We start from the raw sequence: 26,526 nt of genomic DNA, 5'->3' as shown, positions 1-26,526 counted from the left end.
CCAGCCACTGGTGCAAGCAAGTTGGCATGTGTCTGTACCCTTGCCTGCTGTCTGACTAAATGGAGTGCGTTAGTGATAGGAAAGGCATCCAGCTGCAAACCCACCTGCCAAATACTTAAACTGGTTGCTGACATGAAGGTGCTCAAGCAGCACTGTGGCAGCCTCACGCAACCTGAATAAAGCTGGAAGTCAAAGGAGGAGTGGGTTATTGGGAACCGGGAGAGAAGAATAAGATATGCTGTATTTGAGTTGAAGGCAAAACAAATTTTGTAAAACGTTAATCTGTTTCTCTCTCAAATCCTATTCTACATTTTTATTTTCTCTCTTTTAAGGAGGACTTCCCTATTCTAAAAGCATTCAAAAACAATTCTTCAAGGTGCTCACTATATTCTTGTAGTGATGTTCTCTATTTATCAGATAAAACCGTTCAGAATCGAGTTTTTCGAAGAAAAAAAAATTGCACTGGAGATTACGAACCATGTAGACTTCTTTGAGAGCTGGTAGTAAGTATAATGGGCCGTGCGACCTCCTTCTGGTCTGAAATGACTTTCTGCTTCTCTGACCAGGTTTCAGTCCACCCTAGTGAGGTATGTTCCTTATGAGGTAAAAACAATGACTGCAGATGCTGGAAACCAGATTCTGGATTAATGGTGCTGGAAGAGCACAGCAGTTCAGGCAGCATCCAAGGAGCTTCGAAATCGACATTTCGGGCAAACCGAAACGTCGATTTCAAAGCTCCTTGGATGCTGCCATGTTCCTTATGAGCACAAGCTGTGCTCTTTTTTTTTTCCCCCTTTGCCTATGAGCCTATCGTTCCTGCTCTAATATGGTAACAAGTTCACTTTCTTTTCATGAAAGCCTTTGCAGAGCCATCCTTTTCTTCCAGATGAGTAATTGCTGAAATGTGTTGGTTTTTACAGGGAAATTCCCCCATTGTTGAAAATCGATAGTTTAGAGAAATGTGATAAGTTTCCTCTCTGTGCTCATGGTGGAATAGATTGTCACAATAAATAGAACCTACTCTCTCAATTCGTATGTGCAAGAATTCTGCATTGCTAAACCTTGATGTAAATTCCTAATATAAGTGCACATTGTGTACTGTGCAGGCATGCCTCTGAACTTGGTAGCCTAAGCTAATTGAGAGCTATGTCATTGATCTTTGCTTCAGTTATCTGTGCATCCTGATGTTGCCTTAGATCTCTTGCATCCCAACAACCTGTTTTCTTTATTCTGTTTCTCATTCTGTCCTTGCTATGAAGATAGTCTTAACACCCATGAAGGGCGAGCAGCCTGAAACCCAACTGTTTTCTTGAAGCATAAACGGGTCTCAGTTCCTTCTTGCTTCATGAGAGCAAGCATCCCGTGTGCCCAAGGGGAAATCAATTGGGCAGAGTGTTGCAAATTTGAATTGAATATATACTGAACTTCTAGCGTGTCTGAATTAAAGTGATGGTCAAACAAAGCCATGGCTTAATGGTTTTAATAGTGGCCTTTTTGATGTGCTTGAAAACTGGAAAATCTACTGATGTGTGAATCACTTAAGCCATTATACATGGTGAGATTAGTTAGCTCTAAGGCAAGCCTTTGATGGTGCAGCCTTGTTGGAATTAATATTGGTGAAGAAAGAAACTTATTTTTTAGAAAAAATGTTGGCTGCTGTTCCCACATGTTACTCTGGATTCCTTGTCAATTGATCAGGAAATAGCAAAGGATGTCATGGGGTAAATTTGTATAGCATACTCCTGATGTGAATCAGATGCCCTTGTGAAGCCCTCTAGCAGGTGGTGAGATAAAGGCAAATTATCTCTTTAAAAATTGCTTTGTTTTTCTGTGTTGTACTGATGAAAGGTAGCTGCTGCATCGTTATGATGCTCCACGTTCTGTTTTTGTGATATATTGTTTCCAGTTTGAAGAAGCCAAATAGCTGAAGGTGAAAAGACAAGAATGACCCTTGCTCCCGTATCCAAGACTTTGTTGTAGCGGTTCATTTTGTTTTTGCCTCCTTTAAAAGACTGCTTTTTCTGGGACCTTATCTGAAGATTAATCTATATCTCCAGCTTCTCCACAGATGCAAGGTTAGGTTAATCAGGTGTTAACATATCTAAACTGTATTATTTTATCTACGCAGTGAAATCTTAATGTATTGTTCCTTAGCATGGCTATGATTAGCCGTGAGATATTTTTAAAAAGTGCTATTACACCTATGTAATGGGAGCGAAACGGACAGAACAACTGGTGGGTTCTTTAATGGGGAAAAAACCAAAACCAACCAAACTCTCATTTTGTATAAAGACGAAAGCGCAATATTGTGTGTATGCTGGAAATCTGAAATAAATACTGCAAATGCCCAGCAGCTCAAGTAGCATCCATGGCGAGAGAAGCAGTTAGTTATTTTTCCATCTATGAAAAGAATGGTTATTCAAAAATTTCCCCACTCCTTTGCCCAGTGGGCTCAGAAATGCCTAGTACAATGTAGCGGTTTTTTGGTGACTGAGTTCTTAGGGCAAATATTTTCTACGCATCAGCCTCCTAACTCTTGTGCATTAGCATGTATCCATCATAAATACCACAATCGAGCCATATATAATTCCATTCAAGTGCCGTACAAGGAACTGTCTACGGCTTTAGAGCACTGTTACTGTGGACATGTTGCTTCTAAGACTATTTGAAGAATTGCATTTTGCAGTGCACCAAGAAATTGTGGGATGATCTAATTTAGTCGGCCTGTACTTTTCTATTGCAGTAGTGAAATAGCAAATCAAGAGATTGCTAAGATCACTGCTACTTTCTTTGCAGTGCATCAGCTTAGGAGGAATTTGTGTCGTTGCACAAATTATATATTACCTGAGAGCTCTAGACCAGATTATAATTTATCACCTGCAGTAATTCTATGTTGAGCAGCATCACCCATCTATTGGATGCTACAGTCTGCGTTTAACTACGTCACATGATAAAACAGTCATGTGTTGAACAACTATTGAACTTGGCTTTTAAATTCATCTGGCCACAAGACATAGGCACAGAATTAGGCCTGTCGAGTCTTCTCCACGATTTTGGTTACAGCTGGTTATGTTTCTTGACCCCAGGTCTGTCAGTATCTGTAGGTTTCAATCAGATACCCCAACCACTTCTAAAAACCACTGAATACAGACCCAGTCCTTAACCAGTCCTCATGACAAGCTCTTCATCTCCAGGATCATTCTTGTAAACGTCTCTGGATCCCCTCCAGTGCCAGCACATCCATCCTTAAGATACAGGGCCTAGAACTGCTCTCAATATTCCAAATTTATTTTGAAATTGTGATTGTTCTTCAAATGATGAATGCCTTTTATGCATAACAAACTGACATCTCCATAAATTCTGAATGATGTAGTGTTTCATGGAAAGGTTGGGACGATCAAAAATGAGTGGCTTCCTAGTTTGTTTGGTTTCAGGTTAATATTGGCTAGTGTAGTATTGGACATCCTAGGGCTTTGTCATATCTAAATGACAGGTAACTATGAAGTTTTCATAAGTATGCTCAGAATGTGACTTCTGTACAGTTTATGGAAAATAGTAAAAGGAGAATAAGTATTGAGTTGACCTAAAGGTAGATTGCCTGCTCCCATTGCTGATGTCAGAACAGTTGTGCCATGTATAATTTTATTAAACAAGTTCTCCAGCATAACACCTTGCCGGGCATTGGCTTATATCACCGCTTTGCTAATTGGCTCATTGCCTTACTTGTGGAAATGCTGACCTCCATGTTAGTTGCCTGCAATGTGAATGATCATTGGCTGTTGTGTGCTATTGATACTTTGTTGCAGTGAACAGCATCACACTTGCAGTGAATCTGATTGGCTGTCTAGCTTGGTTGATTGGAGGAGGTGGAGCTGTCAACTTTGGACTGGCCTTTCTCTGGCTGATTTTGTTCACACCATGCTCTTATGTTTGCTGGTTTAGACCAATCTACAAAGCCTTCAAGTAAGTACTCTGAGCTGTCGCTCATTTTTCCTCCGCCCCATTCACATGGATGAGAACATTAGGACACTTTTGTTGAAAACACTGTCCAGATTTCGTAGAGGGGTGCTTGATGAGATAAATTGAGGACAATTCTTTCCACTGATTTACTGGTTTCTTAGAGAAAACAAAAAGACATTTGGAACATTTTACTTTTGATGAGAAACTTCACATTCTTACAACCCTCTGCAAAAGTAATGACAAATTAATATCTCAAGGAAAATGAATCAATATTTGTCAATCTTAGGGAGGGGAAAGAAAAGCTACAGTTCTCAGTTTAATGGGGTTGGGAGCGGGGTGGTAAAGAAATACATCTGGTGCCACTTAATAGATTTCTCTGTACAACCACCAGTGTTATGGAGTTAGCAACACCAAAATTTCTGAAGATTGGATGCAGCATGCTGAGACGATACAGATCTGCAGATGAAGAGACCCAGTATGCTGGTGACTCCATACATCATGCATCAGATTATACTTAGCAGTCCACTCAAGTGCAAGCAATAGAATTTCATTTGGGAGGGGGAGAAAGAGACTTGAGGATTTCTAATAGCATTTTGAAAGCTACCCACATATAAAGTGAATACAGCAGGTGAAAAATTACTCTAGTGCTGGGCTGACTAAATTACTTTTCAGTGTAAGTTTCTGTGCTGATTATTGAAACCTCCATGTCAGTGGGGCTTCTGATTCATGTCTAATTCTATTGCTGTGTGCTTTCTATTTCTGGTTTTATTTGGCTGAGGACACAAAATCCATATTAATTGAATCCAGTTTTTCTAATCTTGGGTCATGCAGTGGGATTACTCCTTTGCCTGAAATTATGTTCAAGATGCCAGAACTGTTGTCGATGGTGCACTGGTTCCTGAGCCAAAATACCATCTGAAAGAAGGCTCTTAGCATATGAAACAAATGGAATCAATAGGACAAAGCATCAAAGTCCCAAACCAATTTTTGTCTGTTTAGTGGGTCTTTGCAAGCAAAATTTTCTTTGCTTATTTTCTATTCATGCTGCCGCACTTCCTCTGTGACACTGACTCGAGCAGTTCCAATCTGTAATCCTCATCGGTTCTGCTGGGTGCGACTGATCCTCACTATTGTTCTTTCTTTCTTCTCTCCACCCTTCCTCCTAACAACAGTCAAGCTACAAATAATCACCTCGCCCAACCCAGTGAAGTTACTGGTGTTGTCTTTGATTTCATTATATTAATTTTAATTGAAACCTCTGTCATAAGCACTGTTTGCCGTTTTTTTTGCTAACCGTTAAATAAATGTTCCCTCTTCCCAGGTATGTTATTTAATGTGAAAGGAAACAAGTTTTGTTACAGAGTACCCTATGGAAAATGCAAATGAAACGTGTATATGTAAGACTTTCGGGTTGTGTAGGATACTAATTTTGTGTGTAAAATCTTTGCCAGCACAACTAACCTTTTTATTTACAATCTATGCCATTCATATTAATTAACATCCTTTTTGTTTTAACTTTTTTTTAATTGCTAAGGTACTGTTCGGTTTTATTGTGCAAGGCAGCCTTGATTTTAATAATTAAGTTTGTGCAGTTTTTTTTTGGAGATATTCTTTCTCAGCTTTCTGACCATTCTTAATTGCTGCAGCTATTTGGAGATTTTTAATGTAGTTTTCACTTAAGCGTGTTTCAAGTGAGCACGAAATTGACCCTTTTTGATCCAAATCTTTTATATCTTTGGAGACCATTGTGTACCTAGAGATGAAGAGGCCACTTTGAAAAAAGCTCTTGAAAATGTATTATGTACTATGCTTGCACTCCTAGGTCAGATAGTTCATTCAATTTTATGGCATTCTTCTTCACGTTCATGGCCCAGCTGGTAATCAGCATTATTCAAGCAGTGGGAATCCCTGGCTGGGGAGTCTGGTAAGAATCAATTTCTTGTTGCACTAGCTATAGTATATTGAGGAATTAAGGCTTGAATATTGCTGACATTTGTTATCTCTCACTTTAATGTGTCTCATCTAAAACAGGTTTATCAAAGGGATCCAGTCAGAATTAAGCAACTGGATAACCCAGTTGTGAGTGAGCTGTGAAGTTTCAATCTTAGTTGGCTATTACTGAATGTTAGAGTGTTGGAGGTGGGGTATCTCTGGATAAGCAACCCTTATTTCCTGTGAACGTTCTTTTCCTCCCCAATTCTAGAATTCTCCAAATTCCTCAAACTTCAAAAGTATCTTTTAAAACTAGTGTTTTGTTTTGTAAACCACACACATGCTCACCTCTCCAGCCGTGTACCTTACTTGTATGTGTACTTGACCTTGTTTGTGAATTACCTTTTGGATATTCAATACTTTCCATAGAATGTGTAGCACAGAAACAGGCCATTCAGCCCAAATGGTTCATGCCAGTGTTTATGCCCCACCAAGCCACCTCCCGTACTTCCTCATCTATCTCTTCGCATACGTCATGTTCGTCAATGGTCCCCTATGACTTCTCATTATGAAACCAAAGATGATGGCTTGTTAGAATAGAACTAGTTCATGGAATATTAATTATAGTATTAATGAATAGATTTTAAATTTCTTGATTGTTCACATGGTAAGAATTTACTCTATTTGAAGCATTTTTATTTCTTGCAAAGGATGTTTCAGGTAGCTATGGTGATCTCCGTCTTCTTTCCACTGATCATGAGCAGCAGCTGTTTAATCAATAAGGTACCAAGTTGACTATGATTCAAAAATCCCCTCTGCATACCTTGGGTAAATCCGTTTCCATCCATATCTCCCTTCTGATTTTTTTTTTTATAACCAAAATTGTTGATAGTGCAGGTTGTGGAGCTGCTGTTAAGTCAACCCTGTTCTCTCATTTAGAAATTTTGACTAAAAATATTAATACAACAAAGCTGTTACCAACAAATGGTTAAGAAATTGCTTCTGTCGTGAACAAGAAAATTTGACATTTATGAACATGAACTGTCTATTCAGCTTAAACAAATTTCATGAAGACTCTGGTGCCCAGATTAACAATTACAATCTTCTGGGTGTGGCGTTTGATTTTTGGCTGTTTTGCTGTCATGGCAAACACTTCCCTAAGACCAAAGAACAATCCTGTATGTTGGCACTGCTTCATATTTATTTATTACTATGATTAGACAAAAGTGAGAAAGAAAGCATGCCACTTGGAGAACATTTAGTGTGTCCAGACTTTATGATCTGCAAAATTTCATCTTTAAGGGTTCTCCTCCTCATGGAATTTGAAGCACTTGTCTATTGATGGCTGTTTTCAACATGCTGTGGTAAACTGGATTTGGTGTAAAGACAGGATGCAAAGCAATTGACTAAACTAAATTATGGTAAATAATGCTGGAGTAAGCCATTTAAGCTGCCTGAACCTACTTGCCCCACAAACCTTCTGATTCTCTTATTGATTTAAAAAAAAATCTAGGCCAACCTTTTGATTATATACCATTTACCCAGTTGCCACTGTTCTCTGGAGTTGCCTATCTGAAGACTCAAACCCCACCCCTGGAAGAAATTCCTACCTGCCTTCATCTTGACTAGGAGACAATGCTCCTTCTAATTTTTCTTTTCAGTGCTTGAACTACAGAGTTCGAGTGACTTCCATGACTGTGGGTGAATTTGTTGGAACGTCAATTGACGTGTGCAGAACCTTAGAGGGCTAGCACATCTTGGAGAGAACATTGCAAGGACATTGCTATGTTTGTAATTTCTACTTAGTTCCAGGTTTCTCTCTCTCCCGCACACCTACACACACCAACGTCTACCCAGCCAACCGTCAGTATTTATTTTAATAAGATCATCTCTCATTCTTCTAAACTTCAGTGGGTACTGGCTCAACGTTTCCACATAGGCTAATTACTTCTTTCCAGGATTACACCGTGCTGAATTGCCTCTGATGCAAGTATATTCCTGTTTAAGTAAGGAGACCAAAACTCTGCACTGTACACATGGGTGTCCTGCACTGTTGTAGCCAGACTTCCTTCGTTTTATACTCTATTCCCCTTGCAATCAAGACCCACATTCTGTTTGTCTTAATTGCTTGCTGTACCTGCTTGCTACCTTTTTGTGATTCATGGTCATCTTAACATTTAAGTTTCCTTTAACTTTTTCAGCCCATTTTTAAAAAAAGTAGACTCTAGGTTTCATATCCTGAATCTAATAATAACTATACTGTATTGAAACTTGTCTGAAAAAATTTTAATAATATAAATTTGCTGCAAGTTAATTCAACTGGTTTGATTTATACCTTCTGAATGAATTAAATAGTATGTAGGCTTCAGTAAGCTTAATTTATATCAAAATGACTCTCAAAACATCATAATTCATAAGTGGAATCTAACTCATTTTTTAAATATAATAGAATTTAGTGGTTATATATTAATGTGACAGTTGTAGTTTGTATTCTAGACACTTAATCAGTATAGTTTCGGACTAATCAGTTAACTGTGCAGGAATGAACATTGCAATGTAAATCTTGGAATGGTATTTATTTCCCATTTCCTTCAGAATAAGTACTGTTAGGATCAGTTAAAGGAAAAATTAGTGTTGAACAGCTGAATAATCATTAACAAAATGTCACAATCTAATGTTCTGATTGTATGTACCCTTGGTAAATTTGTTGAAATGGGTGAATGATTTAGGATGTTTCTGTCTGCAGTATTTTGCTTGCTACTTTATGGTGGATTTGTCATTTCAGATGGTCTGTTCAGAGAGCTGCAGGGGTTTTTAGAGCGCAGTATTAGATATTGATTTGGTGTTGGACTGTTGATTAGGGATTTATCCAGCGCATTAAATTTAAACACCAATGTTGCTCGTTGCAAAACATTGAAGAATCAACCATCCAGCTGTTTATATTGTATTGAGTTCATCGCAAGTTTAGCCCCAAAGTAATAAAAGGTGCTGTAATTAAATGCTGAAAATTGGCTGCAGCAGGTCTAAACAAATTATAAGATGCCAGCTGCTAAAAGAGCATCATTCTCAACTTCAATCTGTCCAATGTCATATTAATTTCTTCTGATTGCCCACTTTTGTGCAAGTTTTGGCATTAAGAATGATAAATACTGTATAGAAAGCCCATGTTTTATTGAGTGCCCCCCCCATCCCAAACCACTAATGTTTTTCTCCACTTCTGAGAAATAGATTTGTGTGTGATCTGCTATCAATCAGCAAGCGTTGTCCACTTTGGGGGCAACATGGTGGCTCAGTGGTTAGCACTGCTGCCTCACAGCACCAGAGGCTCTGGTTTAATTCCAGCCTCTGGTAATTGCACATTCTCCCCGCATCTGCGTGGGTTTCTTCCAGTGCTCCGGTTTCCTCCCACAGTCCAAAGATGTGCAGGATAGGTGAATCGGCCGTGCTAAATTGCCCATAGTATTAGGAGCATTAGTCAGAGGGAAATGGGGTCTGGGTGGGTTACTCTTTGGAGGGTCTGTGTGGACTTGTTGGGCCAAAGGGCCTGTTTCCACACTGTAGGGAATCTAATCTAATCTAAATTCTTCTGTTCCGTTTTCCTTTTGGTTCTATGAGTATCTATGTGTACACTAGTCTGTGGACGTTTGATACCTCCAATCTATTCTGTCAACAGCATTTTAATGAGTTCTTAGGGTGAATAAATGTATACACTGTCACAGTGCATAAGTGTCAAATATCATTTGAAAGCCTCCTGGCAGTAGAAGAGGAATGAATCCGATCTGAATTTTTACTTTTTTTTTGGGACTAGGCTTAGCGATGAGCAAATACAAATAGTGTGTGACGGATTCAATGGAAATTTCATTTACTAAACCACAAGTCCCATGTGTTTTGCTCCGAGAGATTGCTGTAAATGAAGTATTGACCATGCTGCTTCGTAAGGAATGGAGTGGAAAGCGAGTCGATGTCTGACTAAAGAGTGGGTCATGGTGTAAATTATTGGAAAACATCCCATTTTTGTAGGAGAAATTGCTAGCTGCAAACTTTGTTTCCATTAACTACGAAGTTTTGCAAATGTATATTAAATGCTAATCGATATTCAACATTTTTGTAGAAGTACAATTTTTGATTGTTAATGTGCTCATGTGCACAGTAATTTATTTTCCAATAACTGCATCATTTGGAGTATGTTGGTTCTGTTGGCTAGGGGGTTAGCATCTGGTTCAGGATCATGTTTACACAGCAAGTGCAATTCCACTTCCAACTGAGGTAGACATGAAAATGTCTCTGGATGAAACATCAGACAATGCACCAAGGATCTGCCTTCAGATAAAACACACGAATGAATAAACAATCTGCATCGTACTCTGCGAATGGGAATGATTTAATCAAGTGAATGTTTTGAATGCCAACGCATGTTCCTGTTTTATCCTGATATTGTTTTCCATGGAAGGCTTGGTTTCCTGATATGGAAGGAGTCTGGAATTTAGTGTCATCGGGTCACCAGTACTGCTATTGTGCCTCACTCACTGTAATGCAAGGAAGTAAAAATGGCCATGGTATAGTGAGTGATATCTCCAGAGAGGTAAAACCAAATTTTCTGATGATGGAAATTTGTCATGTGAGTCTGTAAATCTGTGCCTATTTGCCACATTGGTAATTATAAATACTAAATGAACAGATCATCTGGTCATACATTAGTTTCATGATAGGGGAAATAGGTCATCCAGTGTCATTCCTATGAATGTCAAATGCAATTAAAATGAGATATCCCTGCTTCAGGAAACTTGAAATAGTTCAGAAAAGATTTACAACGATGTTGCCAGCACTGTAGGGTTTGACCTATGGGCTGAATAGGCTGAGGCAATTTTCCCTGTAGGGTGACTAGATGTTTATAAAGTCATGAGGGGCATGGATAGGGTGAATAGTCCAAGTCTTTGCCCCACGGTCAGGGAGTCCAAAACTAGAGGGAATAGGTTTAAGATGAAAAGGGGAAGATTTAAAAGGGACCTAAGAGGCATCTTTTTCAGAGAGAGTTGTGCATGTATGGAATGTACTGCGTGAGTAAGTGGTGGAGGCTGGTAAAAGACATCTGGGTGGGTGTATGAATAGGAAGGGCTTGGAGGGATCTGAACCAAGTACTGTCAAATGGGACTAGTTTAATTTAGGATATCTGGTAGGCATGAACAAGTTGGACCGAAAGGCCTGTTTCCATGCTGTACATCTCCAACTATGACTCCCAATATGCCTCCTGACATGAAACCCCTGAAGTTGTAGCAGATTTCATAAAGCTGGCAGCATGAATCTCGTGTTCACGTTCCTGATATACCCCCGCCTCTTCCCCCAAATTATGCAGTGATTTTTTGAAATTGTAAGTAATCAAGTTTTTCTAAATTATAAAATTCTATTCACATTGTCTACAATTAACAATGCTAATAGTTTTGGCAATTTTGCCACTGTCTCTGCCAAATTCATCCATCTTCTGCACAATTTCATAGCCCTTGATCATTTTGCCAAGTAAAACATGCTCTCCGTCCAACCATGTAGTTTTAGCAGTTGCAAATAATCCACTCCTAAAACTTGTAAAATAACTTGTTATGGAAGATGTTGGGAAGTCAATAGAATTGTTTTTAAGAATGGTTGCAGGAATTGTGGCATACATCTGATGCAGGAAAAAACGTGCGTTTTTGTAACGCTGTGTACTGTACATGGGGTACAAAATGCCTCTCAAATCAATAAATTTACATTGTGATCCCAGTTATAAAGGTATTGTGTAAAAGGTATGTAATATTGGCATTGTTTTAATATGTGCTGCCGTTCAGGTTACTCCAGCATTCTTAAAACAAGATTAATAGTACTTGGTGGATGAGTCTAATGTATATATCACTTTTTTTCCCCTCCCCTCCTCTACAGTGGCTGGATAGCTACAATTTCCTTCTTTGGAACAAATGCAGGCTCAGCGGTTGTGATGCTCTTCCCAACTGTGATGTTCACGGCAGTGGCTGTGCTGTCTTTCGTTGCTCTAACTAAGGTAAAGTTCATTTGATTGGGCTGTAGCATGGGCACCTGCTGCTGCTCAGAGCTATGTATTCGGACAAAGGAGTAAGTTTTAAGGAATATGAAGTTGCTTAAAATATAATTCATTTGAACAGCACAGAAATTAAGCCACTTTTTATTTATCCATGATTTGGGAGTATTTTTCGGCAGTACCACCTTGCAACTTAATTTTTCAATACTGATGTTCAGGACTTGCCACCATGGTATTTAATAATTGAGGGAGATCTCCAGTTGCTGCTTTACGAGGAACAACATTTTGCATTTTAATATAAACTCCAAAAGAAGACACAGTCACTTCATTTTGTTTCAAAGGATCCATCTGCCTCTGAGATTCATATGGCTGAAATTTCCGCAAAAGCTCTGACTAGTTGTTTCTGACAGTGGAATTGTCAGCTTTAGAGAGCTGAATCAACTGGAAGTTAGGTTGGGCAGCACAGGTCCCAAACCCATATGCAGGTGAAAACAGCATCTAAGAAAAGGGGTTGTCATGGGGAAATATTAGAGGATCTCATTGGAAAAGTGGCACTTTTTGAGCACTCTTTTTTTATCTGTTTTGTTGAAAGTTCCTTGAATGCCCGTGAAATAGCTTGCAGCTATTGATGAATACTTCCTGACATACCCAACTAATTGTGAAATCTTTGAAACAAATCAGTTGGGGGACTGCAGTCTGACTCCTGGGTCAGCTGGGCTTGCACAGTCCCAGTTGGCGAAGATCAGCTAAAAATTTCAGCTGACTGGACGCGATCCGATAGCTCAGGCAATAATTAGTATTTACTATTTGAGTTTTATTGCCATCCATTTGCTGGGTATTGATAGGCCTCTCCCTCTCTGTTTGACTTTTTTTCTCCTCTACTACTGTGCAAAGAAAAGCATTAACAATAGGAACATCTGTCTGAGTATAGACTGCTGAAATGAAATGCTTAAGTTACTCTTCTGCCCTAAGATGGACATCTGCACTGGTTTTTGCATTAGGGTTAACCCCTAACCCTAAACCCTGGTAATGTTTTGGTTCTAGTTGGTCCAGGCCAGGAGGGTATTTAGATTTTTCTCTTTGTGGGCCTTGCCTGTATTGCACAGTTCCCTTTTGTCTAGAGTCATCCAAATCCTTCGTATTTGTGTGGTGCCAAGTTACTTTTCTGACTCTCTAGCAAATAAGAGCCAGTGCTCAAAGAGAAAAGTGCATTGGGGAAAGATGAGGGCACAGAATAGGTTGTACAGGACAATGTTTTTCACTGCAGGAAAGTTGGTTTCCAAAATTTATTAATGATATTTATATAAATGATTGTTAGGTTGTGGTAATGTTAGAAGCAGACACAGAAGAGGCCAGGAAAGGATTTTAACATCCGGGTGAGAGTTGTAAGATTTGACAACTTGCTGAGGGCACAGAAGCCACTACAGGCTAGCACGGCTGAAGTAATGGGTGACTGGGCATTAATGCAGGATAGCATATGGACAGAAATTTTGAATGACCGAACTGAAAAAGTGGGTGATTTATGGGAGGCTGTTCAGGAGATGATAAAAAATGTAAGAGGATTTCAGCAGCAGATGGCCCAAATTAAGGTTGAAGATCCTCACACACCTGGTTACCTTGCTCATGGCTTTGATGATGAGATAATAGCAGAAAAGTGGATTTGATTTAAGAGTGGCATCTGTTTTCCTATTTGGTTTAAATAGCAAGGAAGTGACTTAGAAAAATTTGAGTTAAAAATCTCACAACGTCAGGTTATAGTCAACAGGTTTATTTGGAAGCACTAGTTTTTGGAGCACTGCTCTCATCAGGTGGTTGTCAGAAGGAGCAGTACTCTGAAAGCTAGTGCTTCCAGATAAACCTGTTGGACTATAACCAGGTGTTGTGGCATTTTTAACTTTGTACACCCCAGTTGAACACCGGCTCCTCCAAATCGGGAAAAGTTAGAGGCTGTGACAGTGTGACAAAGGTGGATTAATGCATAAAATTGAAATGTTCACTGAAGCTTGCAAAATTATTGACTGTATCTGAGAATGTTAATTCAACTTACTTCCACTGATCGTTAATCATCTGCACCCAAAGCTCCCTTTCAGCAGTCTGCGTATGTAAGCGCTTTCACACTTGGAAGGGGTAAATATATTAAAACCTAATTCATTCTGTTCATTTAAAAGTTTTTGTCATTTTTTTTTGTAATGGTCTTACTGCTGTTTCTATATGCTCACTTTTCACCTCAAATAGAAGGTATCATGTTCTGTATTTTCCTCTTCCAGAGATGCATTCCAAGACTGCTAACTGTTAACCTGGTTTGTGGGTTAGGAGTTGCTAGATTATTTTGCATTGCATTTGTTATATTATACTGATGTGCTGTTTGAGATATTTGAAGAAATCCTTATTATTTTTAAGATATAGCTGTTAATTCCTTGATAAATTTATTTGCCAGTGAAGGCAATGGATATATGAACCGAATAACCACCTTCAGCTGGATTCTGTTAGTTTTGACTTTTAACAAGTATTGTTTGAACAGGTTCAGTAGATTAATGCATAGCCTGAGTTTTCTCAACAGTCTTTGAATGCATTTCTCCCTCTGTTCTCTCTGCTTCAAAATGTGCACTCCTGGCATGCTGCATGTTTTCATTTCTATTTCAAATCAAACAATATGTCCTGCAGTTCCACTGTTTCATTCATGAGATTGTGATAATGAATCAAATGTATGCTGAAAACCCATTAATCTGGAAGTCTATGATCTGCACACCCACCAAGACAAAATATTCTCTTGAGAATAAAAAAAACCTTCCAGGAGCCTAGGAATTGGATTTGTTAATTGAATCAGTGTTATTTATAATGGAATAAACCAGAACCCCTTTATCATAGAAAACAGCTGCTAATTAAATCCATGAGTCAACCTGATCGGAGATTAAGCTGCACATTTGAACATTAAAGCTCAGAATTGAAGACTTGCTATTGATGGCATACACTGATGTAAAGCAGAAGGCCCCCATAATGTTGATGGCATCAAGAGATGTGGGATTTTTTATTGTTGATGTTCCCAATTTCCTTGATTTAATGTTGGGAGAGTGTAGTGCATGGCAGTCCACCTGAACCCTAGTTTCAATTTAAAAAAAATTCTAGGGAAAAAGAAATCAATTTAGCAGTATGTATTAACTTCTCTGATAAGAGGGTGATGAACTTTTGTACTTGAACCAAGAAAAAAAGAAAAAAAAATTGCTTCATTTTGTTGGGGCCTTTTACTTTTTGCGTTCTGAATCTGTGTAGTGTGTATTTGATTAATGACCGTATTAGAATAATGTACACTGCAGCACTCCTAATGAGTTCAGCTGCCACTTTTTGGATTCAATTAAGATTAGCATATATTGCCAGTATAAACAAATGCCATGTCCTGTAATTAATTTTCAATGTAAAGTCCACATAATGTAAAGCTGCATGTTATGGGTTCTGTCTGTAGTTTTCTGACAAAAGAACTATAACACTAATTTCTAGCAGTTAATGAGCCATGGTGCGTTTTTTTTTATATAAATGGTTCCTTGTTTATTGTGCTAATCCTTTTAGAGATGCTGATTTATCCAATACTATTGAAGTTTGCAACACAGTATAACCCTTTACAATAGCTGAGGATTTGAATGTAATGGTTTAACACAGTTGTGTTGTCTGTCTCCATTTGTTTAGATGCACTCACTTTTAGCAGTTTCACACTCTCAAGAGGAGTTTTCAGGAGAATGGCCTTCAGCTTAATGTCCTGGTTTGATCACGTGGAGTGTGTAATGCAGAACTTGTTTTGGAGTTGTTGAATGATTCTAGGATTCATTTGTTGGATTAAATATGGTCCAGATATGATCGTTGTCCTTCTCCATATATCCTCCTCTTCTACTCCAGCCCATAACCCTGTCCCACCCTTGTAAGCACTCGAAATAATAAGTCAACCATGCCTTCACTCTATTTGTACTATTAGGAATTCATTAAAATTACTGTGCTATCACAATCACCTGACGAAGGAGCTGCGCTCCAAAGGCTAGTGCTTCCAAATAAACCTGTTGGGCTATAACCTGGTGTTGTGACTTTTTTAAATTTTGTATACCCCCATCCAACACTGGCACCTCCAAATCATGTGCTATCCTTTGTCAGAAGTCACACAACGTCAGGTTATAGCCCAACGGGTTTTATTTTTGACATCCCAAGCTTTTGGAGCCCTGCTCCTTCGTTTCACCTAACCAAGGAGCAAAGTTCCAAAAGCTTGTGATCTTAAATAAACCTGTTGGGCTATAACCTGGTGTCGTGTGACTTCTGACTTTGTCCACCCCAGTCCAATACTGGCAGCTCCACATCAATCCTAGATCATGGCTTTTTATTTGCCTTTTCTGCAATCTCTGCAGATTTCCTGATAGCATCCTGAAATGTTGTGATTTCTGTCTTGGCCATGTTTGATTTTGGTTCCACAGCCTCTGGGTAGAGAATTTCAAAGGTTCACTGCTCTCTGAAGAAATTCCTCCTGCTCTCTGACTTTATGGCCTAACCTTTGTGCACGTTCAGAAATGGAATTTAAACAGTTTGGTTCCACTTATTTTCTTAAGATTCCTATATAATAATGAGGCTGATGGCTACAACATGTAACGGTGGTGTGGGTATTTGCACTTGGCTGAGAATTGCATAAATTGAGTAGGCTTAGATGGTGACGACCAAGCACCGTGTTTCTTTGGTCATGATTTGTCTAGTGTTTATATTCCTTCCTTCCTCAATGTTTAGTGTCTATATTTTTGCATTTTGCTGAATAGATTATCATCTGTAATATTTGAGATTCTGTGTTCAATAAGCATTGCACTAATTTGGATAACGAACTGGGTTTTGGTCGCTTGTACCTGTATTTGGAAGAAATCAGCTCTGCATAATAAATGCTAAATAGAGTGCAAATATTTAATTGTGCATTTGCAAGCTACTGCATTATCGCTTACAGTTGGCAGGTCCAGAGACATGTTGGCACCCTGAAAAGCTGAATAAACATGCATTAAAATTATCCAGATGTTGACCTGCACCATTATTATTGTAACACATTTTTCAAATTGAGAAATATTAGCACTAAGTACTTCTGGCTGCTACATCTGTCTTCCTGATATTCCTTTATAGTCTTTTACTATTTCAACTTAAAAGTTATTCATTTCTTTTGATTAAAACCCAAGTTATTTATCTGTTGCTTTCGCTTACTGAAAGTGTTATGGTATTTTCTCTTGAATATTCTGTTTTTTAAACTATTAGTTCTTTGCTCTCTATTTTAGAGATGGGAGCACCTCCAGGATCTTGAGAGCTTGAATTAGCCATTTTTGTTGCTTTTGAGCCTGTCTCACTGCTAGCAAGATCATGACTGATATGATTCTCATCTCATCTCCATTCTCATTTTCCTGTTTGTCCAATTCCCTTGAAGGTCAAATCTATCTAACCTAACCTTGAATATTCTCCAAGTCCCAGCCTTCACTGCTGTCAGGGATAGAGAATTCCATAGATTGAAGTCGTCATTGTCCAATCAGACCATTGGGCTGCTGTCTCATGAGAGAGAGAGAGAAACCCCTCAGACCTCGTAAGATTGCCACTCGTGTTTCTAACTTCCATTGGGTATAGGCTATCCTTTCATAACATAAATTATTCTTCCTAGGAATAAGTAAAATGAATGTTGCAGAACTGCTTATAGCACAATTCTAACCACTTTCAAAGAAGACTACCAAAACTCTGCATACTATTTTGTAAAAGTCATTGGATGTTGGCCTCACTGGGCCAAAACCCAAGGGGAAGTGAAGAGTCTTTCACGTTGCTTTGGGTCTGGAGTCACATGTCGGCCAAACTGGTATAGAACAGTAGGTTTTCTTCCCTTAAAGGACATTAGTGAACCTCATTTCTTGGAGTAGATTAGATTACTTACAGTGAGGAAACAGGCCCTTCGGCCCAACAAGTCCACACCGCCCCGCCGAAGCGCAACCCACCCATACCCCTACATTTACCCCTTAACCAACACTACAGGCAATTAGCATGGCCGGAGGAAACCCACGCAGACACGGGGAGAATGTACAAACTCCACACAGTCAGTCGCCTGAGGTGGGAATTGAACCCGGGACTCTGGCGCTGAGAGGCAGCAGTGCTAGCCACCGTGCCGCCCACTAAACTTTCAGCCAAATGCGCTGACTATTTGAGACACTGAAACTGGCCATGCATATATCCGAAAGCAGAGTGGTTGAGGAGGCTCCGACACTGTTTTCCGAGTCAGTCTGGATCACAGGCCTGAGCAGCTGCAATCGCAACAACGGCAATGCATATGGCCTGCAGTGGAACAGCGACGATCCAGGTAGCGGTGGGATTCGAACCCCCGACTTGGTAGAGCCTGGAGCTTAAAGCCAGCGCATTAGACCACTCGGCCACACTAACCGACACTAACCTGATGGGTTTCTTTTGACAGCCAACAATATGGTCATCATTCAGCTCTTAATTCCAGATTTTTATTAAATTCAAATTCCACCATCTTCCATGGCAAGGTTTCAGACCTGGGTCTCGAGACTGGTAACAACTCGGCATACCACTAAGGCATTACTTCCCCTTGTATTGCTGATGGGGTCTTACCATGACACTTCTTTAAAAAGAAGTCTTTGATTTTGTTTGCTCCAAATCAGTACTGCTGTGCTGTAGGTCAGCTGCAGCCCAGTGTTTGAATAACAAAGTATTGAAGCCCTGGGTTCTACAGCTATTTGAATGTCTTCCTCAACTATTGAGCTGATGATGCAATATGAACAACTCATTTTGATAGCTAATTTCTGTTCCTGTTTTTGTCCCCAGCTTTATTTTTGCTCTTTCACTTTTATTTTTGTAGGGATTTTGAAATTGGGGGTCATAAAGAGATAGTGATTATTATGAAACAAATAAAGAATTCGGAGGAAACCTTTTGCCCAGAGAGTGGCTACATTAGGCAGCTCACTATCAATTAACTTTTGAGGTAAATGGCATAGATGTATTCACGGAGAAGGAGAAAGGAATAGAAGTAGGAGGAATAAATCCAAATTTGCTGGAGAAACTCAAATCTTGTAGTATCTGCGGAAAGTAAGCTTTCTGTTTTTTGTTTCTGACTTCCAGTACCTGCAGATCATTTTCTTGAAGGCTGAGGTGAGATGAAATCTGACGGGAGGAAGCTTCAGCGGAGTGCAAATGCCAACCTGTTCATCTGCATGGCTTCGGGTTCTGTTAATTGAGGCATTTTTCTTCTGAAAAATGTTGTTTTTTGAAGACTAAATTCCATAATTTAATCACCAACTGCAGGTTCACAACTATTACCGCGGCAGCGGCGGCAGCATGAGCAAGGCACAAGAGGAATGGACCACAGGCGCGTGGAAGAACCCACATGTACAACAGGCAGCCCAGCAGGCTGCTGTCGGCGCAGTGCAAGGGACCATGCAAAGCCCGCAGTACTCGGACACTCCCAACTACGCTTACAACAACCAGATGTAAGCCTGCTGCGTTAATGTACCCTAAAGTTTACAGAGCCTCTCCTGGGTTCAGTTGGGACATGCAAAAATCCCCCCCCCCGCCTCATATGTATGATTCGGACAGCTTACTTTTCTCCAAAAGCGTCTAATGTTTGTGGTATACTCTTTAAAACTGAAACCGTGGTGGCTGTAGAACAATGTGCAAATACCTTTTTTTAAAAAATGTGATGTTATTGGTATTGAAAGTGTTTGTGATGATGTAGGTCACTTCCAACTGGAGCAAAAAGATTTAAGAAAAAATATCTGTGTGTACGCACACATGCACAGAATAATATCTGGTACTTTGACCATAATAACACTAACCATATTGCTAGGAATAATCAGGTATTTTCTGGATGGGTGCAGAATTCCCTGCCCTTGTATTACATTGCACTCCTACCCAGTATTGATTGTTAGTTTTGATGTATCCTAGAGCAACATTGTGAGTACCTGCAAAGCTGTTCTGTGAAATGCTTATTGTATAATCCAGTTTGTAGAGATAATGTAATGGCACTAAATAACAAAAGACCCCAGATAAGTTAATCATAACTTGTAACTGTACAGTGATCAAATCTGTACCTGTAAGGGATCATGATCAATGAGTACATGACGGCCTTTCAGTTTTGAGTTCGCCATAGATTACTTCTCTCACACTTTAAAAAAAAAAATGCTTCTTACCCTTGAACCTAATTGGGCCCCTTCAATAAGCACATACTGAGATTTCAAAAGAAAATTCTGGTACTGATTATTGTAAATTCAAGCTAATGCAGACACTTTAAATTTCCTTTGTGTGGAATGGGCAACATAATTTGTAACCATCCTATCTTGATATCTTCAGTATTCCTGCAGTACTTAGTGAGCTAAGGGCATGGACAACAAAGAGGAAAACATATTTAATTTGCTTATTTTCCAGTTTGTTTACTTTCTCTGCATACTTCTAGATTGAGGTTTATTTTGCAGACTTTTTATTTAAGGGGTAGATCTGTTTATTTAATGCACTTTGTATGCTGAAAAAGACTGGTCAGTTCTTCAGTATGTGCCCTCCCCAAGCTCAGTTGCAAACAGTGCTTTTTTTTTTGGTTAAACACTGTCCTGGTTAAACTTCTCTGCTATTTAAATTAACCATATCTTTGCAATGCAGTCATGCTTTGCCTCATGTGGACTTTGAAGCTGGAACACTAAACTGTGTAAATAACTTGTCATAATGCACAGGAGATTAATTTATTTTAAGTTAGCTGTGTATTGGTTTTTGTCATTTAATTTTTAAACTGTTTTTCTCACTTCAAGGAATTTTTATCTTGTTGCACATCATATGTTTGTAGAAAGTGTTTGACCCTTTGATTCTGAAAGGAAAAACGGACATAGCAACACACAAACACTACTGAAATGTCAGGAATTATCTAGATGATAATCCTCTCATGTAATATCGTCAGGGCCAAAAGAGTGCCCCTGAAAACTGATACTATGAAGTAAAAGATGACTACAAAACTAATGCATGTTAAACATTGGGCTGCTAGGTTTGGGACTTGAATATATAACTTTATGCAATAACTGCAAGGAAATTTATTTGCATCCACATTGCTATATGCTGTACATTCCTGATGAGGAAAGATTCAATTTGTGACTTCAATTTATTTTCTAAATCTGTCTCAGCAGGTGAAAATATATTTTATTATACATGATTTAATTTAAGATCCACTTTGAATTTTGTTGACCCGTTACACAAAAGGCAGAAGCATGGATAGATGGGTTAAAGGTCACGAAATGAACCAAGGTGTGAGAGAGCAAATGGTATCTGTGGCACTTGCTCATAGAATCAACTGCAGAGACGTGGCCAGTTAATGTTTTCAAACCAAATCAGAGAAAAATAACATTTTTTTTGTTCTTTATTATCTCCTTCTAAAACTCTATTCCAAATTGCAGTCTCTGCTCAAATCTTCAACTTGATATGACTGTTGTATGACACAGTAGGGGAAAGGAATGAGGGCAATTTGCTTGGAATAATGTTTTGTACTTAGGTTTGTTTCAAGAAAAATTCTTATTTGAAAAGATGCTAAGATGTTCAGTCTATAATGCTCATATTTAGAGAGAGGCATAAAATGGATTAATTTTATATAATGAGAAATTAGAAGAAATTAAATTGAGCTACGTTTGAGCATATGAGATGTACATAAGACTATTTAATCTGTACATTGAAACCTGTGGTATTAGTACGGACGTAGTATAAATCATCATTATTAGCTACATCTGGTCTAGCTGTTTTGCTCGTGCTGTTTTGGTTTACACAGAGGCTGTTTTGACCTGCGTCTCTTTCTGGTGATTGCTGTAGAAGTAGTGCTCTACATGGTACAAATAGTGTATAACCTGTCAACATGCATTTCCTTTTAAAAGTGCATTTACACAATTAACATTTCCTGGCTTTTTTTAATCATCTTAATCCCCCAAAATTTGGTTTTAGATCATTTTATTCTGAAGCTAACGTTTTCGAAGGCATGCTGGTATTTGGCATTCTCGATGTTGGATTATTGTTTGCAGAAGCTAGCACTTAGAAAATGTTCTATCTAGATTTAAGATGTCAAATTGTACTTTGAGGAAATGTTATGCCATTTGGCCAAGCAATTGTAGCACTTGGAGCGTAGCTATATTTAAGTAAGTAATGTTCTCTACATTGCAAAATAGCAGTTAAGTGAACACTAAACACTTGCTCACTAAGCAGAAATCCTTGCATGTTAGAACTACAAATTATGCCCCTTAAATGTTTCACAGTAAAATATCTTTGAGTGGTTTCATTTTCTTAAGGATTTGCTGTAAATAATTGAAGTGATTTTTAAAAACCGTTCCTTATTGTGAAAAGACCTCAAGGTGACTGATCATCCTTTTGGAACACTACTCGAACTGCTGCTTGATTCCATGCCAGAGTCCTTGTTTAAAATAGTTGACTGCCCTCTTTAATGTACCTCCATTATTTCAGGTATTTCATTCTATCCTATGCACAAAACATTGTGCTATGTAGTAATCAAAAATTAATGCACTTATTCTCATTGTTATCCCATTTAATATAGGGGGATTATTTTGCTACAGAGTCTTAAAGAGTCTCAAAGTCCACGCTTGGATGAAATGATTTGTTGATTTATCTAACACCTAGGACCAATTGACAGTTGCATTCTGGCACCTCAGTATCTTGCAAGTGTACAGGAACTATTGGCTAGCTCAATATACTATAAAACAAAACTGTTATTTTTGTGTTTTCTCATCAAATCATTGATTTGCCTAAAGGCAGTTACAATCATAAAGTGAACATTAATTTGTACTCTTCTAGTTTAAAACAATTTGTCCAAGGTGAAAGAGAGGCTTTAATGTAAATTGCTGATGGTGGCTATTTTTCATGCAATGCAATGCAATGCAATGGAAGGAAGCCTAGACCCAAGAATATTTCCATTCAGCACTAAGTTAGGTCCCTGATTGTCAGCACAATGGGGTCAGATTTCTCACAATTAAACTGCAGATGAGAGACCTATTTTTGTATTGCCAGTGGGCATCAGAAAATCACCAGTGTGTTAGCTAAATATATTCTTGCCCCAGAACTGAATGAATGAATTAATCGAGCTAGAATTTTCTAATTTGAACATTATTGCTGGTTGATAGCCCGCACTCTGAAGATTCAGCAAAGCAGTTCTTCCCCTATGTTGGTACTTTCATATGCACAGGAAGAAAATACATTGAAATAAACTGCATTGCTGTGATGCAAACTTTCTTTCCTGACACAGCCATGGCAAAACAATATGCTTGTGTTGGCATTTTATTGATCCAGTCCTAAGCATTAAAACAGGGTGATTAATCTGAAATCTGAAGTTCCTAGCAGTTTGATAAAGGACATTTTATTTTCCTTTATTATACATGTATAGGATTAATGATTTTTCAATTTCAAAAGAAATTGAATCATTTGCTTTTTTTAATTTGACCAGCTGCTGGATTGTGTTATTATTTGCAGATGACTTACTTGCTTCTCTTTGCCGTATACTTCCTGCTCAAATGGGAACTTTCAGGAACTCGACAATTTTTAATTTTTGCTTGCAAATAATTTGTTACACTTGGATTTGAAGAATACAAATAAATGAGTTTCAGTCCAGGTGAGGCATATTTTCCCTCTATCAACAGTTCCAACATAATGTATGTTATACCACGATTATTGAGGTTGGTGGAGCTACTTTAGAAGTGTTGCTATACAGACGAGACTTGTCATTGTAAAGGCTGTTTTGGAAGGCTCCCAATTTCGATTGATTCTGATAGCCAGGATCCAGGTTTGTGTGTTCCTCCTCCCCACTGGTTACCTGCAAATCATGGCATGCTGGTAATTACTTGTCAAATTTTGGGTATCACTAAAGACTCAAATTTGAGCAAGTGAAATCTAAATCTGGGTTAACCCAGGCAGAGGGTTAAGATAAAGTAAGTAAATTTAAGAAATCATGACACAATGAAAAATGTAGATGCTGTTTCTTTCTTTAAAAAACTTGGAGCTGCCATATCTAGATTTCCAGTGAATAACGTTGGCCATTCATCTGTACAATTTTCACCATCCAAAAATACTTGAATATTTGTAAATATATTTTAAAAGTAGCAAGATGGTAATTATGCTTTATTAAGACTTTGCTGTGTACTGAGGTTATATAGAAATTGTATCTGTATTGGTGACTTTTGGAATTTAATTTGGTGATATAGTGAAGGCATTAGGATTAATTCAGTATTAATGTTTAATGAATTATAATTTGCATCAGATTGGTGTAATATTGCTGAGTGAACATATTATATTTGAGTCATAAGATTATGCAAAACATGGATACATGTTTCCCCCTATTAACTTGGAACTGCTGTTCGATCAGTTGGAGGTTCATTATTTAACTCCTAAATTACTGTCATTCTAACTGCACAGTGCAATTTGTTAACTCTCTATAACTTAAAAGGGCATTTCTACAAAAACCGCTGAAGAATTGTTACTGTATGTGTTATTTAATAGCTACTCTGCTAATACAAATGCTACATAGAAAGCGTTGTCTGCATTATTTTATCACTTTTTACAGTACAGTAATTCTTCAAAATTGTCTTTTTCCTATTGAGAAATGATATCATTGTCATTCCAATACGTCAATGTGTCAGTATCATTCTGGACAAATAAATGATAAAACCCATGTAGCTGTTATCTTGTACTGTCTCTGAAGTTGTTTTGCAAATCCTTACTCCCATCTCACCAGAATAGTGCCTTCATCTATGCAAACACATATTTCTGTCTCCATTTTAAAACAATATGGTACCTATTGCTGTAGTTCACCACCTAATTAAGAATTGCCTCTTTACATGTATTTTTAGATTGGGATACTGTGTTGGAATCCAAAATAATGGGGGAGAAAAAGTCCCAATTTTTAAGCTGTGAAAATTGATGTTTCTTCAGGAGTTGTGATTCTAATTATTAGCAAAAAGATTGGTTAGCCAACCCGAAAGAGTTTGAGGTGACAATTTCAAAGTTTAGCAAGTGCTCCAAACCCATTGCTGATACCTTTTCAAAGTTAAGGATTTGGGGGAGGGATGCTTTTATGGTGAAATATTGAATTGACACCTGTGTTTTCACAGAAGAGCAAAGAATTTGCTCATCACAAGTCTTTGTGAGGAAACTCGGTGCTTATGAGTAAAAATACTTCATTGTTTACAAATGGATCCTAAATGTGGCTCCAACTTGGATAGCAAATATTGAGGTTCTGTAATAATGATTTTGTGCCTTTTTAAATGGTCACGAGGTCTTGATTTTCATTCTTCCTTCAGTCGTTTCACATAAATATCCCCTTTTTAGTAATCTTATTAGCAAAGGCAATACAGCAGATCTAAATTGGTGTGCAAAGTGTAGCCCTCATTTAATATAGAAATGAACACTTTTTTATGTTAATAATCTTTAGAGAAATTAATCTGGAGATTCCTTAAGGGTAACAACGGTTCCTTGCTTAATTTACTACACCGTTTCTTGTCTTTTCATAGATCCACACAGCATTGAAATAAAGCCTTTGGTTCATGTCAAACATTTCTTATTCATGAACTTATCCAAACATCTTTTAAACGTTGTAAATGTACCTGAATCCATCACTTTCTCTGGAAGTTCATTTTACACATACATCAGTCTGTGTAAACACAAACAAACAATTGTCTCTAGTGTCCTTTTTTAAAAATCTTTCTCCTCTCTCCTTTAAATATATATGTCCCCTAGTCTTGAAACACCCCTCCAGAAGGTAAAGATGCCTGCCATTCATCATATCTATAGCCCTCATGATTTTATCAGTCTCTATAACATTTACCCCTCAACCTCCAGTGCTACAGTGGGAAAAAAAAAATTTCTCCCTTATAACTGAAGCCTTCCATTTCCAGCAATATCCTGGGAAATATTTTCTGAATCCTCTCTAGCATGATAATATCCATCCTACAACAGAATGACCAGGACTAGAGTCTCCTGGGATCTGCTCCTGGCAATAGTTTCTCCCCACTAACCCCCCCCCACCTTCTCTCCTTCCTCCCCCTACTCCCCAATCCTTGGTTTGTGCCACTGTCCCCACCAAAACCCCAGGTACCTTCCCTGCAACTGTTTTTTTTTTAAAAAAAAATTCAAAACCTGCTGGCTCACTAGACCCCTCACCTCCATCCAGGGTCCCAAACAGTCCTTCCAGGTGAGACAAAGGTTCACCTGCCTCTCCAACCTAGTTTACTGTATGCAGTGCTCCTGATGTGATCTTCTCTACACCAGGGAGATTAAACATAAACTCAGGGGATAACCTCACCCCCAAGTCACCACCCAGTTCAATTCCCCTTCCCACTCCCTTTCTGACATGACCATCCTTGGCCTCTTTCATTGCCACAGCAAATTAGACTGCAGATTGGAGGAACAACACCTCATTTTCTGCCTGGGCAGCCTACAGCCCGAAGGACTCAACATTTGAGTTCTCTAATTTCAAATAACCTCCCTCCCCATCCCCCTGACTGCCTTGCCTTCCCAGCCCCTCCCTCCCTTCCATTCCTCTGATCGACCCTTCCTTCCAGCTACCAACCGGATTCATTCCTCCCATC

At 38.6% G+C, this 26,526-nt stretch overlaps 1 protein-coding gene across 4 annotated transcripts in view; it reads left to right on the top strand.

Annotated features, from left to right (window-relative positions):
* LOC122542468 (secretory carrier-associated membrane protein 5) overlaps positions 1–24,611 on the top strand; it is a 60,020-nt gene extending 35,409 nt beyond the window's left edge. For all 4 annotated transcript variants that reach the window (XM_043680202.1, XM_043680199.1, XM_043680200.1 and 1 more), the window contains 4 exons: positions 3,807–3,963; positions 5,783–5,884; positions 11,803–11,920; positions 19,220–24,611. In XM_043680202.1, the coding sequence (XP_043536137.1) occupies positions 3,807–3,963; positions 5,783–5,884; positions 11,803–11,920; positions 19,220–19,408 (566 nt within the window). In that variant the 3' untranslated portion in view covers positions 19,409–24,611. The remainder of the gene's footprint in view (positions 1–3,806; positions 3,964–5,782; positions 5,885–11,802; positions 11,921–19,219) is intronic.
* Positions 24,612–26,526: the final 1,915 nt, after the last annotated feature.

The sequence above is a fragment of the Chiloscyllium plagiosum genome, chromosome 40 (genome assembly GCF_004010195.1).
Source record: "Chiloscyllium plagiosum isolate BGI_BamShark_2017 chromosome 40, ASM401019v2, whole genome shotgun sequence".
NCBI lineage: Eukaryota > Metazoa > Chordata > Chondrichthyes > Orectolobiformes > Hemiscylliidae > Chiloscyllium > Chiloscyllium plagiosum.
This window is presented reverse-complemented; position numbering and strand designations above follow the sequence as displayed.